Source organism: Phascolarctos cinereus, unplaced genomic scaffold (genome assembly GCF_003287225.1).
Source record: "Phascolarctos cinereus isolate Bilbo 61053 unplaced genomic scaffold, phaCin_HiC Scaffold_4;HRSCAF=312, whole genome shotgun sequence".
Lineage (NCBI taxonomy): Eukaryota > Metazoa > Chordata > Mammalia > Diprotodontia > Phascolarctidae > Phascolarctos > Phascolarctos cinereus.
Window position 1 is genome coordinate 719,612,478 of NW_027555847.1, and position 12,409 is coordinate 719,624,886.

A 12,409-nucleotide genomic window follows, 5' to 3' on the forward strand; every position below is an offset into this window, starting at 1 on the left:
GAAGTTGAGAATCAGCATAAATTGAATCTCCCTGGGCCCTAGGATGAGGCTGTAAGAGGAAGCAACCAGTTTTTTTCCCCAACAACCACCAAGAACTTGGGGCTCTCCAGTGGGGGGTGTAAGGGTCCCCCTCTCGACCGAAGCCTTGGTGGGAGCTGGGCCCCTGGACTCCTGAAGGTGACAAGCCCCTCCTTGCTTCAGGTCACCGGGGTGGTGACAGATAGCAAAGAGAAAGCCCATTACGTGCTGTCGGGCTCCTGGGATGAGAAGATGGAGTGTGCCAAGATCATTCAGAGCAGCCACAGTAGCCCCAGCACGGAGGGCAAGCAGAAGATGGTCTACCAGACCCTGCCAGCCAAGCTCCTGTGGAAGAAGTACCCTCTGCCGTGAGTGAGCCCTTTGTCCAGCCCGGGAACCAGAACCCGATGCTGACCCGAGGGGCAGAGAAGGGCCCAGGCACCCAGGAGGGGCTACCTGGCCTCACTAGCCACCAATGGTGATAAAGGCCATGCTCCACCCATTTCACTGAGACCCAATCCCGGCTCCCCAGAAGAGCCACCTGGAATGTCAGATGCTGGGGGCAGCAGGCAGGGCTCAAGCCTCTTTGGGTCCCACAGATAGTAGGTGCTTAATCAGTGTTGAATTGGTAAGGTAGAAAGGGAGCTCACTTTGGGGTCAGAGGACCTGGCCTTACTCTCACTCTTCCGCTGACGATCAGGGGGACCGGGATCAGTGATTTTCCTCTCCTTTCTGAATCGAGAGCCTTGGGTTAGAGGATCTTTAAGTAAGCTGTGTACCCCCAAGGCCTTGGTCCTTCGACCGCAGTGATCCCATCTGGAGAGAGTGCCCAGCCAGGCCGGCCTGCGCCGCCACTGAGTAGGTGGAGTGCTGGCCTGCCTGCTGTGCTCCCTTAGGAAGCTGAGGCAGAGGGCTGAGACCATTTGTGTAGGGCTGCTTTCTGCCCTCTGAGACTTCACTGTGTTCCTATGGGGGTAAAATGTACACATTTGCATATAAAAATATGTAAATCATAAACTAAACTATGCAAAATGCATAGGAGGAAGACAAAGTGCTTAGAAGATTGAGGGCTCCTGATACCACGGGAGCCCCGAATGAGTCTTTATTTATCCTTTATTGACCGGCCAGTGCCAGGGAGCCCAGAAAAGAGAATGTTGGCGCTGAGAAGAGCCCTGAGTGGAGACTGTTCTCCCCTGGGGAGTGGGCCCAGGAGGTTCAAGGCCACCCTGGAAGAGGCCTGTTGCGCCCCCAGGCAGCTGAGTTGGGCTGGGGGTGGCAGAGGGTCTTGGGAGCTGGTGGGCCTCCTCCAGTGGTCCACCCTCTCTCTGGCCTTTTGCAGGGAGAATGCTGAGAACATGTATTACTTCTCCGAGCTGGCCTTGATCCTGAACGAACCTGAAGAAGGCGTGGCCCCCACGGACAGCCGGTGGAGGCCTGACCAGCGTCTCATGGAGAATGGCCAGTGGGATGAGGCCAATTCTGAGAAACAGCGGCTAGAGGAGAAGCAGAGGATGATCCGCCGTAAGCGCCTGGAGTCCAGTAGCCGCGAGCAACTGGACGAAGGTAAGCCTGGCACCCGGCACCGTTGGTCACTGCCTGCCGCAAAGGAGAGTCAGAGGGTGGGAGAGCAGAGCCCCCAGGCAGGACAGGCAGGGCCCACAGCAGCAGGCACAGAGAGAAGCCTGGAGCTAAAGGTGAACTTCTGGGAAGCTAGACCCCCTCCCCAGGCCCCTGAAGACCCCAGCCCGGAGACTCATCTGAGAGAGAAGCCCAGACTCCTGGACCCAGTTCAGGACCTTCCCCCTTGACTGACATGGGGAGCCCCAGGCTAGGAAGCAGGGGCAGATAGCAGCCAGGGGTCAGGCTCCCGAGGTTCCCCTACAGGCACCCCTTCTCTCTGGCCCCCACAGGGAAGGAAGCCGACCTGCACAAGCCCTTGTGGTTTGAGAAGAAGATGGACCCCTTCACAGGGGAGGAGGCCTACATCTACAAGGGGGGCTACTGGGAGGCCAAGGAAGAGCAGAACTGGTCCATGTGTCCAGACATCTTCTGAGCCGTGGCCTGCCTGCCCCGCTGCTCCTGCGAGCCTGTGGAGCTGGGCGAGGACATAAGAAACCCAACCCTACACGAAAACGCAAATACAACCCACGAGCAGACCAGGGATTCAAACGTATTTTTTTATGCACTAATGAAAATCGCATATTGAATCTCCCTTTCTTTTTTCCCCTTTTCTTCCTTTTTTTTTGCTGATGGTGACTTTTTTCTTTTGTGGGAGTAGTTAGTTACTAAGTACGTCTGGGGAGGACAGGCTGAGTCTGTTTCTTTCTAGCTGGTGTGTAAGCCCCGTCCTCCCCGGCTGACTGAAGCATGGCCTTCCAGAGACACTCAGGAGAGCAGTGGGGAGGGACGGTGTCCCTGGGGGTGTGGTTGGCCTCCTCTCCAGCTCTGATTCGTAGTTCCTCCCAGAAAGACCCCCACTGGAAGACAGGCGTGTCCCTACGGCCGCGGCACCAGGGCTCTCGGAGGAGAAGCCTGGGCAGCCACCTCGGTCCCCCCACCTGCCTGAGGCACTCTCACTCAGGGCTCCCTAGGAAACCCCTTTTTGGACTTTGTTTGATTTTTAAACTGTTGATCTCACTTTCTTTCCAGCCGTGATGTTTAGTAAATATTTTTAGTACAGCACTTACCAGACAGTTTTTCCAAGTGTCCTTTCTTGCCCCAGAAGTGTCCAGGCAAAGACCCGCCTTGTAAGAAACAAGGAAGTGCAAAGCCTTTAGATTGTTGTCAGGTGGCACCTGCCCGAGGGAAGCCCCCTCCTCCTCTCCAGCAGCCCTGAGGCGGTTCATCTTGGTGCTTCCCCAACACCTGCCAGCTCACAAAGACCACTTCTCCCTCTCCTCCGACCTTACCCGGCTTAGGCCGAGCCAGAGGACTGAGGGGCCAGGGCCTCTCTCCTTCCAGCGCCAGCAAGAGCCTCAGGTGGCGCTTTGGACAGCTCAGTGTCCAGCTATCAAGACTTCCCCAGATTGCCAGGAGCGACACCTTGTCCCCAGAGCTGACTGGGCACCACCATGCTGGGCAGAGAGTGAGGAGATGGGCTCCCACCCACGAAGGGGGAAGCCCTGAGCTCAGGGATTTGAGCAGCCACAAGAGTGAGCTGGGACTTGCCCAGGATCCCCAGGGAGCCTCCCAACGGGCTCTCCTGGGACCTCGGCATCCAGTGCTTCCACCCCGAAAGAGAAATGCCCCTCACAAGTCCCAGCAGCACAAAGAAGAGCCAGCAGCACGCAGGCAGAAAGAGACCCCCGGGCAGGGGCCTCTAGTGCAATATTCCCATTCTCCCTTCTGAATTTGAGCCAGCTAGAGGTCTACCCCCTCTCCCACTACTCCAAAACCCCACCCTCCCCCCAGCCAGATGGGTTCTTCTCTTAATTACGAAAGGCACAGATGTGGGCTCAGGGACCTGGTTGGCATCTAGTCCAGCCCCGTCCCTTGCAGAGCAGGGCAGTGCCTTGTCTTACACCCCAAACCCAGGCTTCCTTCCGCGCTCTCTACCACCCAGTCCCTCTCCCAGTCAATCACTTGTCCAGAATCCGGCTAGGGAGAGGCCTCAGGAGGCAGACATCCACTGTAATGAGGTGTCCCGAGCTCCCCTGGAGAGCAGGGTCCAACCGCGCCAGGGGTGTGCGGGTCTCTGACCGTAGGGAGCCCTGGAATGGAAATCGGGGCCTGGCTTCTTTTTTGTACCACCTCTTTCTGCCTCAGTTTCTCCATCAGTAAAACAGTGGCGAGGGTACTCTTCAGTGGCAGCGTGTTATACTGGACAGGCATCTTCAAAGCCAGAGAGCCCTGGGTTCAAGTCCCATGCTCAACTCTTCCTGGCTGCATGATTCTGGACAAGTCATTTCATTTCTCAGGGCTCTAGACCACTCCCTAAGACACTAGATTGCAGAGAAGGCACTGACCTGAGTTTTCTCACCCAGAAGTTCTCTCTACTGATGACGTCCCAGGTTGTAGCCCCTCTCCTTAACTCTCCAACACCGACATTCCCTAGAATAAGGACTCATGAATGAGAAGTGAGCACCCTGGTTACTGTCAGGCATGGACCGGAGAAGATTTGGGGAAAAGGGATGGGAAGATGAGGCCTGTGGGCAGCCACCCCCCAAGTTGGAGGGAGCCTTGTCGAGTGGCCAGCTGGTGGCCAGGGGTGCTCAGACCTGCAAGCCAGTCTCCGCAGAGCCCGGGCCCTAGGAGAGCTCAGAACAGCTTCCTCGTGAGCAGTCAGAACACAGCCCACATATCCCCTCCCAGTGTCTTCCCTCCTCTCTCCGCTCTTCTGCCCTCCCACTGGATCTAAACTAGGCCACAGAAATCAGCAGGAACGCGATCAGCCTGGGGAACTGGCAGAGCAGATGAGGCAGTCAGGCTGCAGAACCCCCAGAGGGCTCCTCTTGCCTGTGCGTGGAGCGGGTACCCTTCGTCTGTCTTGTGGCAGACACCTCGCACTGGGAGTGACATCATAACCATGGTGACTGGGCGATGTGTATGTGTTAGTGGGTGCCAGTATGCCCTCTAATCTTGTACCTACTTGCTTCTGATTTATAAATAGATGATATATATGTACAGATACATATATATATATTTGACCTACATAGATATATATAGGCATCTATTTTGCTTAGATTTCTATAGTAATGGAAAAATGATGATGACAGATGTTCCTGTCTGAGTTTGGTCATACAATAAACGCTCTGCTAAGTTTCTTTCTGTTGTTCAGGTAGGTTCAGCCTCACCATCCAGGAAAGCAGGGGGCAAACTGGATTGGGTAAATGGTGCTGCGTTCTTTGATAAGGTTCAAGGGTTCCCCCAAGATCCGTCCGAGGTTATACACAAAACTGTTTCTACACACACACACACACACACACACACACACCTTGAAGAGGTAGGTCCATTCCAGGTCCCCTGACCAAATGTAGCCTTTTGTCCACCAAGATCCTGGGCCCTTTCCTATTCCCCAGCCCCCCCCAAAAAGTATCATTGTACTCCTGTACCACAAACAGGTCCTGTGGCTCAGACTCTGATTCCTATGGGATTTAGTTGCAGAGAAAGTGTCAGCCCTGATAACTTACTTCCCCGCCCTCGGACAAAAAGGAATTTCCAGTGTACATTCCTTCCTTGTTTTTTCCGGTTTTTTAAACAGCAGCTTCCCCATTATTCTTGGTTCACTTTTGACTCTAAAAACAGGGCTTCTTCCACTCTTAAGATTCTTTGATTTTGTAAAAAGCGGCCTGAAGCCCAAAGTCTCTACCGCCTTATTCCGCTTGGTTTCCTCCCTACCATTCGCGGGGCTGAGGACTTGGCACCCAGCTGCTGCCCCAGAGTCTGTGCTTGCATCCCCAGCATAGCAGGACCATGCTCCTCCCCCCCCCCTTGCCTTCTCTCCAAGAGGGCACAGGCCTCCCAATTTCCATTCCCTACTGGGAATGGGAAAGGGGAAAAGGCTCTACCTGTTATCCCCAGGGAAAAGGTGATTGTTCTCAATTTAGAAAGCCCTCAAGCTTAAAAGGCTCCTTTACAGCAGACAGTGAATCAGAGCCCCACCCTCTTCCTGGCCTGTCACTACAATCTGTGTTGTCAAATGGAATGATTAGACTTGACCTTGTGAGTGGCCACTCCTCCCCTGGGTATTCAGCTTGGACAGGGGTTACCCGGTGTCCTCTCAGCAGGTTTGTCATCTTCTCCTCCAAGGTCAGGAAGAAAGACTGCATGCAGGGGATGCCCCCAAAAAGGCTAACAAAGAGTCCCTGCCCGCAAAGAACTGACACTAGTCACACGACTCGGCATGTACAAGGTGTCTAGTGGGGCAGTGCTCAGAAAGGCACGAGCTGTGGGTGGGAATCAGGCCAGAGCTCCTGTAGAGGTGAGGAAGAGCATTCCTGGCATGGCATGGAGGACCACTTGTGAAAGGAGGGTCGTGGGTGAGCAATTGAAACGAAGCCAGTGCCACTGGCCTGTAGAATTCATTTTCAGGTTGGCTGTGGTAGTCGGGCAGCTAGGTGGCGCCGTAGTGTACCCAGCTCTGGGCCTGGGGTCAGGAAGACATCTCTCTGAGTTCAAATCCATCCTCAGACACTAGCTGTGTTCACCCTGGGCAAGTCACTTCACCCTGTTTGCCTCAGTCTCCTCATCTGTCAAATGAGCTGGAGAAGGAAATGGCAAAGCGCTCCAGTATCCTGTGGCAAGGAAAACCCCAAATAGGGTCAGGAAGAGTCAGACACAGCTGAAAACAACTCAACAACATGGTAGGGGGAAGGAACATTTTGCCTCAAGGGCGATAGGGTGAGGGGGTGGTCATCTTCACACAGGCACTGATTAGCTGGCATTGTGGAGTACGGGGAGAGCCCTGGCTCCGCCTTTCATTAGTGTGTAGCCCTGCAGCTAAGTTTCCTCTTCTGTATAGAGAAAGGTTCAAACAGCTCTGAAATTCTGCCCGTGCTCCCCACGGAGGCTGGGGGGCCTCTGAAGGCAGGCTCCAGCACCCCAACCTCCTCTCTGCCCCCGAGTGCTGCCTTCTGGAGCCAAACAGAGTGTCTTCTCAGCCCCTCCAGAAGCAACCAGGGACCTTCACCCGAGGGTTCTGCCTCAGACTTTTCCCCCTGCTCGTTCTGGATTCCCTCAGATGAACACACAATCTTCCAGGCCGCCCTCCACCCAGCCGCCAAGGTGACTTTTCTAAATTGTAACTCCAGTCACGTCACCCCCTCCTCCTGTGAAACTCTTGTGGCTCAAAAGAGCCCTTCCTTGTCATCAGCCCTCCGGGCGCGCTTCCTCCCAGTGATGCCTCCGCACTCTTGTTAAACGACAGTCCATCCCTGGCGGGGCATTTTCACTGGCGGTTTGTGCGCCAGGCCTGGCACGCTCTCACTCCTCATTTCCTCCTGCCTTCTGCAGGCAGCCTTTCACAATCCCCCTTAATTTTCTGCTGTCTTTCCTCTGTTGATTATTTCCTGTTCATCCTGTCTGCTGCTTGTTTGTACGTAGTGGCTTGCGTGTTGGCTCCCTTGTTAGACTGGGAGCTCCATGAGGGCAAGGACTACTTCCACCTTTCTCTGTATCCTCAGTGCTTAGCGCAATGCTTGGCACACAGTAAATGTTTTCGTGACTGACTGAATATACAGTGCCACCCCACATGTGGTTTCTTTGGAATAAGTCATCCAATTCAGGGCCATTTTTCAAATTATCTTCCTCAAATTCTCCTTGAGTTAGGACTCTTCTTCATTTCAGTTCCCTCCCTATGATATCTAGTCTGGGAGTTAAAACCTAGGCATTCTCCCCACCACCTCCTTTGTAGTTCAAATCCCTTTTTATTAGGTTTGCAAGACGTCAGGAAAATCTTTTTTTTTCTGGTGATGGTCTGTGGATTCTTTCAACTGGCACTGTGTTTTCCTGTGTTCAGAAGTTCTGGGCACTTATATTATTTCTTGAGTTGCAGGGTTTAGGTTTTTTGATCTGTCATGTTCTTCTGGGGGCTCTACAATCATTAAGTTGGCTCTATGCATCCTGTCTTCCAGATCAATGTTTTACTTATTATAAAGATCAGATCTTGTTTAATGTCATTGCTTTTTGCTTGTCTTCTTTCAGACTGTCCTTTACTTCCATCGATTTGCATCCCCAAACAGTCTCTCTTTGGTTTTTGTTTTTTTTGGTGAGACTTACCACCATAGATTCAAGTTTTTCTATTCTGCCGATTATTTCTGCCACACTGACCATAAATTCTGATCTCACAATTCTTATTTCTCTTTTAAGCCATTCAGGAACCTTCTGCATATGGTTCCATGCTCTCTTGGGAATCTGTCGGTTTCTCTGCCTCTTCCCTGTCTCTTCTCTCTCTATAGATTCATATTCCTTTGTCTTGTGGTATTTATTCACAGATGCCCGAACTCTTTTACCTGATCTAGAGACCGAATCTCCTTCTGCTATTAACTGCCTTCCCCGTTGGTTTATCTCCTCATGCTCAAGGTCTTTGAGTGTTCTTCCTCCTAAGATCTTGGGTAATTTTGATCTCTTTCCTTATTTTACCCTATTTCTTGTTCACTGCCTCCTACCATGGTAGGCAGTTAACAGTTCACCAGCCTCAGTCTCTGCCCCATCCTATCTGGATGCTGAATTCTTTTCCTCAAGACTCAGTGGGGCACTCCACAGCCCCCCATTCCATCAGTTCCTTCATTCTCTAGCCAAGCTTTCTAGCAGCAAAGAACACTGCTATGGAATCCAGATTAGGGGCAGAGTTGAGTTCTGTCACAAGTTCAGGGGAGGTGCTGATGAAGGGAGTTGAGGTAGGAATTATCCTTCCTCTGCTTTGACATCAGGTTGGGTTCTTGATGTCCCAGAACAGTGGTGTCAGACTATAATAGAAACGGGGCCACTCAACCATAAAGGCTGCCTGTTGACTTAGAAAATCCCATATTAACATTATCTGTGTTCTACTATATTTTTATTTTGTTAAAGATTTCCCAATTACATTTAATCTGGCTCAGGCAGCCTGCAGGCAGTGTGATGGCCACCTCTGCCCTAGACCGTGGAGACAACTGAAATTGCTTTGTTTCTTGTGCATGATTTCCTATTTTGGATTTTCCTATTTTGAAAAGTCGTAGGTCTTAAAGAAAATGTCTGGGCCACCATTTTGCTGGTCACATGACCAGAGGAAATACATTCTTAAAGACTTTGTTAGCGACACGTCATCTCTGGCCAGAAATCTGTCATCTATTTTATGCCATGGTCCAAAAGTCCAAAGTACATTCTCAAGACATCATCACCTTAGCCATCTATTCATTTCCCAAATTAATTTTTCTCTTCTGTACCCTTTGCCTTTTATTGGCCACAGTGAGGAAATGCCACCTGTGACCCTGTGGTCTGCAGTGTCCTGCCTGAGACCTCATCAGCTTTTGCAGGACTTTTTTAGGTCCTCTCCAGCAGCAGCAGCTTCTGTGCCCTGGGGAAACACCAGAAACGGAGGGTTGTCCCCGGCCTTGATGAGTCTCGGCATCTGTGTTGTATCTCTGTTGTGCCTCTATCATGACCAAGTTGACATACTGCTGACCCAGAAATGGGCAGCCCTGGCCACCTCCCTGCTATTGTTCAATAGGCTGTAATCATTCTGCAACTGCAGCTCCTAACTGCCAAAGCCATGGCCTTTCTGCAGTTCATTCCCTGTTCTCTCTCCAGTGCTCTCAGCTGAACATTTCCTTTGAGCCACTCCTTTCTTGGCTTCTGTGAAACTGCTCTGTCTAGGTTCTGCTTGTATGACCATTTCTCTCTCCCTGCCTCTCCCTCTCTCTCCCCCCTCTCTCCCCTTCCTCTGTCTCCTCCTCCCTGAGTCTCTGTCCCTCTGTTTGTCTGTCTCACCCCACCCTCTCCTCCTCTCCTCTCTCTCCACCCCACTCTATTCCTTCCTCTGTGTCTCTCTGTCTCGCTGCACCCCACCCCCCTCTTTCCAGCAGCTCCCACAGGTGTGGTTGTCATCTCTGCAGTTTGACTAGCAAATCTGTATATATGGGCTCCTGATCAGTATTTTCACCCCAGTCCAGCCTTACTCCCTGATGGACGTCCCCATCCAGATGCCCCATTAGTTTCTCAACATCAAGTCTTCCTCACCCTTCCTGCTCAGCTCCCCTCTTTCTCCTCCAGGCATCCAGGTTTGTAACCTCACTCATCTTTGGCTCTTCCCTCTCTGGCACCACCGACCCCCATACCCACTCTACTGCTGTGTCAGCCCCAGAACTGCACTATATCCCCATTACACCCTCTCCACTCCCCTAGGCAGCACCTTAGGGCTTATGTGAAGTGACTGAGGCAGCCTCCTCACCCATCTCCCTGGGTCCAACCCTCCTCTGCTCCTTTCTCCACAAAGCTGCCAGAATCATCTTCCACATGTCGTCTGCACTGTCAGACGACATCAGTGTGTCAGCTGTTGTTTTTCTGATCTTATTTTTCTTCTTTCTTATTACATGGGACGGCTTAGTGGGTGGGGGTAGAAAAGAGAGACATCAGAAATGAAGGAGATGTGAAAAGCAAAGAGAGGAAAAATTAGTAGAAAACCAACAATCTGCCCATGGCACTGCCCTGCTCAGAAATGAATGGCCCCTCATTTCCTTCATGATAAAATACAAACTGCACAGGGTAACATCAACCCCTTTTCTAGTCTCCTCTTCATTCCAGCCAAGGTGGACTACCAGCTGTTCCCCAAACTCCACCGACCATAGCCTGTCCCTGTGTCAGCCTGAAGAATAAGAATAGTCACATTTCTATAGTGCTTTACAGGGATCTCATTTGAGCCTCACAATTACCCTGGGAGGTAGGTGCTACTACCCCCATTTTGCAGATGAAAAAACCGAGGTCAAAAGAGATTAACTGACTTGCCCAGGGACACACTGTCTGAGAACTGGATTTGACTCAGGCCTTTCTGATTCCAGGTATTACGTTCTCTCCACTGCACCACTTAGCTGCTTTCACACAGGCTGCCTAATGTGCCTGGAGTTTCCTCGGTCAATAATGATTAAATATCTACCATGTGCCTGGCGCTCTCCTAGGCACAGGAGATACAAGTACAGAGAATGAATGAATCACTACTCATCATGAATTTATATTCCAAAAGAAAAGGCAACAAGAACATCTAGAATACAGGATAAATATGGGCTGAGTGTGTGTGTGTGTATACGTGTACGTACACGTATGTAACATGCACACAATTAAATACAAGGTAGCTTGGTTGGGAGAGCACTAGCTCAGGGCAGGAGAGGGAAGGGGATCAGGAAAAGCTTCCCGCAGAAGGTGGTACCTGGGCCAGCATCTTGGAGGAGTTGAGGGGTGGACTTCTTTCAAGTTATAGATGAGGAGACTGAGGTCTAGAGAGAAGTTAGGTGATTTCCCCAGGGTCACAGAGTGTATACAGCCAGGGTCCAAACCTTACTTCCCTGCTGTCCCCTTCCCCATCTAGATGTCCATTTCATCCCCCCAGTAGAGGGGACCTTCTGGAGAGCAGGACCCTTCATCCTGGACCCCTAGTGCCTGGAACAAGACAATGTTTGAATCAGGGGGTTGTCTGGTGCTTTCCCAGGGATGCTTCCCCAAGAAAGATGAGAGTGAATGCCAGGAGAATGATAGATTCCATTCACCTAGCATTTCCCAGGTATTATTATCTCGAGACAAGAGCACAGAAGAGTTGGGATGGCCTTCCTGTAACAGACTGTCCGAGTGATCCTGGATAACCTCCTGTGCTCGAGGTGACTCTCCAAGGAGGGAGGGCTCCCCAACTTTTCTGGGGTCACAGACCCCTTTGGTAGCCTGGTGACGCCTACGGACCCCTTCTCAGCAGCATGTCTAAGTAATTGAAGGATTTCAGAGGTTAATGAAAATAAAAGTGTCACTTTTTAACTGTTCTAGTTCATGGGTCCCAGCTTAAGAACCCCTCCTCTGAAATAATACTGGCAGAAAAGGCACCTACTTACCTCTGGTGAGGTATTCTCCCCCCTCCCATGTTCCCTGTCCCCTGGAAATCCCAGGTCCCCCCTCTCAGCATAGGTCCCCGAAACAAGCCTTGGGGTGGGGGAGGAAGCAGACGTAGGCCGCCAGATGACGTACCTCCAAGCCGCTCCAGAGACAGTGGAAAGACTGGGTAGGGCTAATTAAGGGTAATTAGACTCATGACTAAGGATGGCCTTTGGGTGGGGAATGGCAGAAAATGTTTTGTTAAGGGCGAACCTAACAGGAAAAAGGAGTGGGCTAGTCCCGGAGTCCAAGCCTGGGAAAGCTCAGAGCTACCCTTGAAGCCCCTGCCAGGACTTACAGAGAAATGCAGATGTGATTCTGGGCCAGCCCAGAGAGGACCGGGGTGGGGGGGGGGGTAGAAGCTCCGAACCTTTTGAAGACAAATTCAGATTGTGAATAATTCTCACAATGAAAATTGAAAGTTTGTCGGCAAAAACTGAGGGTGTCACTGACAAGATTTGAGGAATGGACTTTGGGGCAGGGTGGGGAGGAGGCACTGGGCTTTTTCAGCTCCCCCTTTGGAGGGGCAGACTGCAGAAAAGGGTGAACAGACAAATACTCGTCATGTCGGGCTATCAGCAAAATAGGAGGAAAGAAGCCTTGATAGACTGAACAGTCATCTGAGAGCCTGAGAATATCCAGGCTGGGAAGGAACTTAGAACAGGGGATGTCAGAGCTGAGCTAGAGCATAAAATGACAGAATTCACAGAACATTTATTAGGATTATGTACTTGGCACAGGGACTACCGAGATTTAAGCAGTCCCTTCCCTCAAGAAGCTTGACCTCTAACTAGGAAAGACTGGAAGACATAGAATGTTGGAGCCCAGGGGACACAGAGGTGCA

General features: G+C 51.5%; 1 protein-coding gene across 1 annotated transcript in view; it reads left to right on the forward strand.

The window, feature by feature from the left end:
- OSBP2 (oxysterol binding protein 2) overlaps window positions 1-4,781 on the forward strand; it is a 277,980-nt gene extending 273,199 nt beyond the window's left edge. Inside the window, 3 exon segments of the mRNA XM_020996548.2 lie at window positions 202-386; window positions 1,358-1,581; window positions 1,929-4,781. Coding sequence (XP_020852207.2) covers window positions 202-386; window positions 1,358-1,581; window positions 1,929-2,071 — 552 coding nt within the window. The 3' untranslated portion in view covers window positions 2,072-4,781.
- Window positions 4,782-12,409: the final 7,628 nt, after the last annotated feature.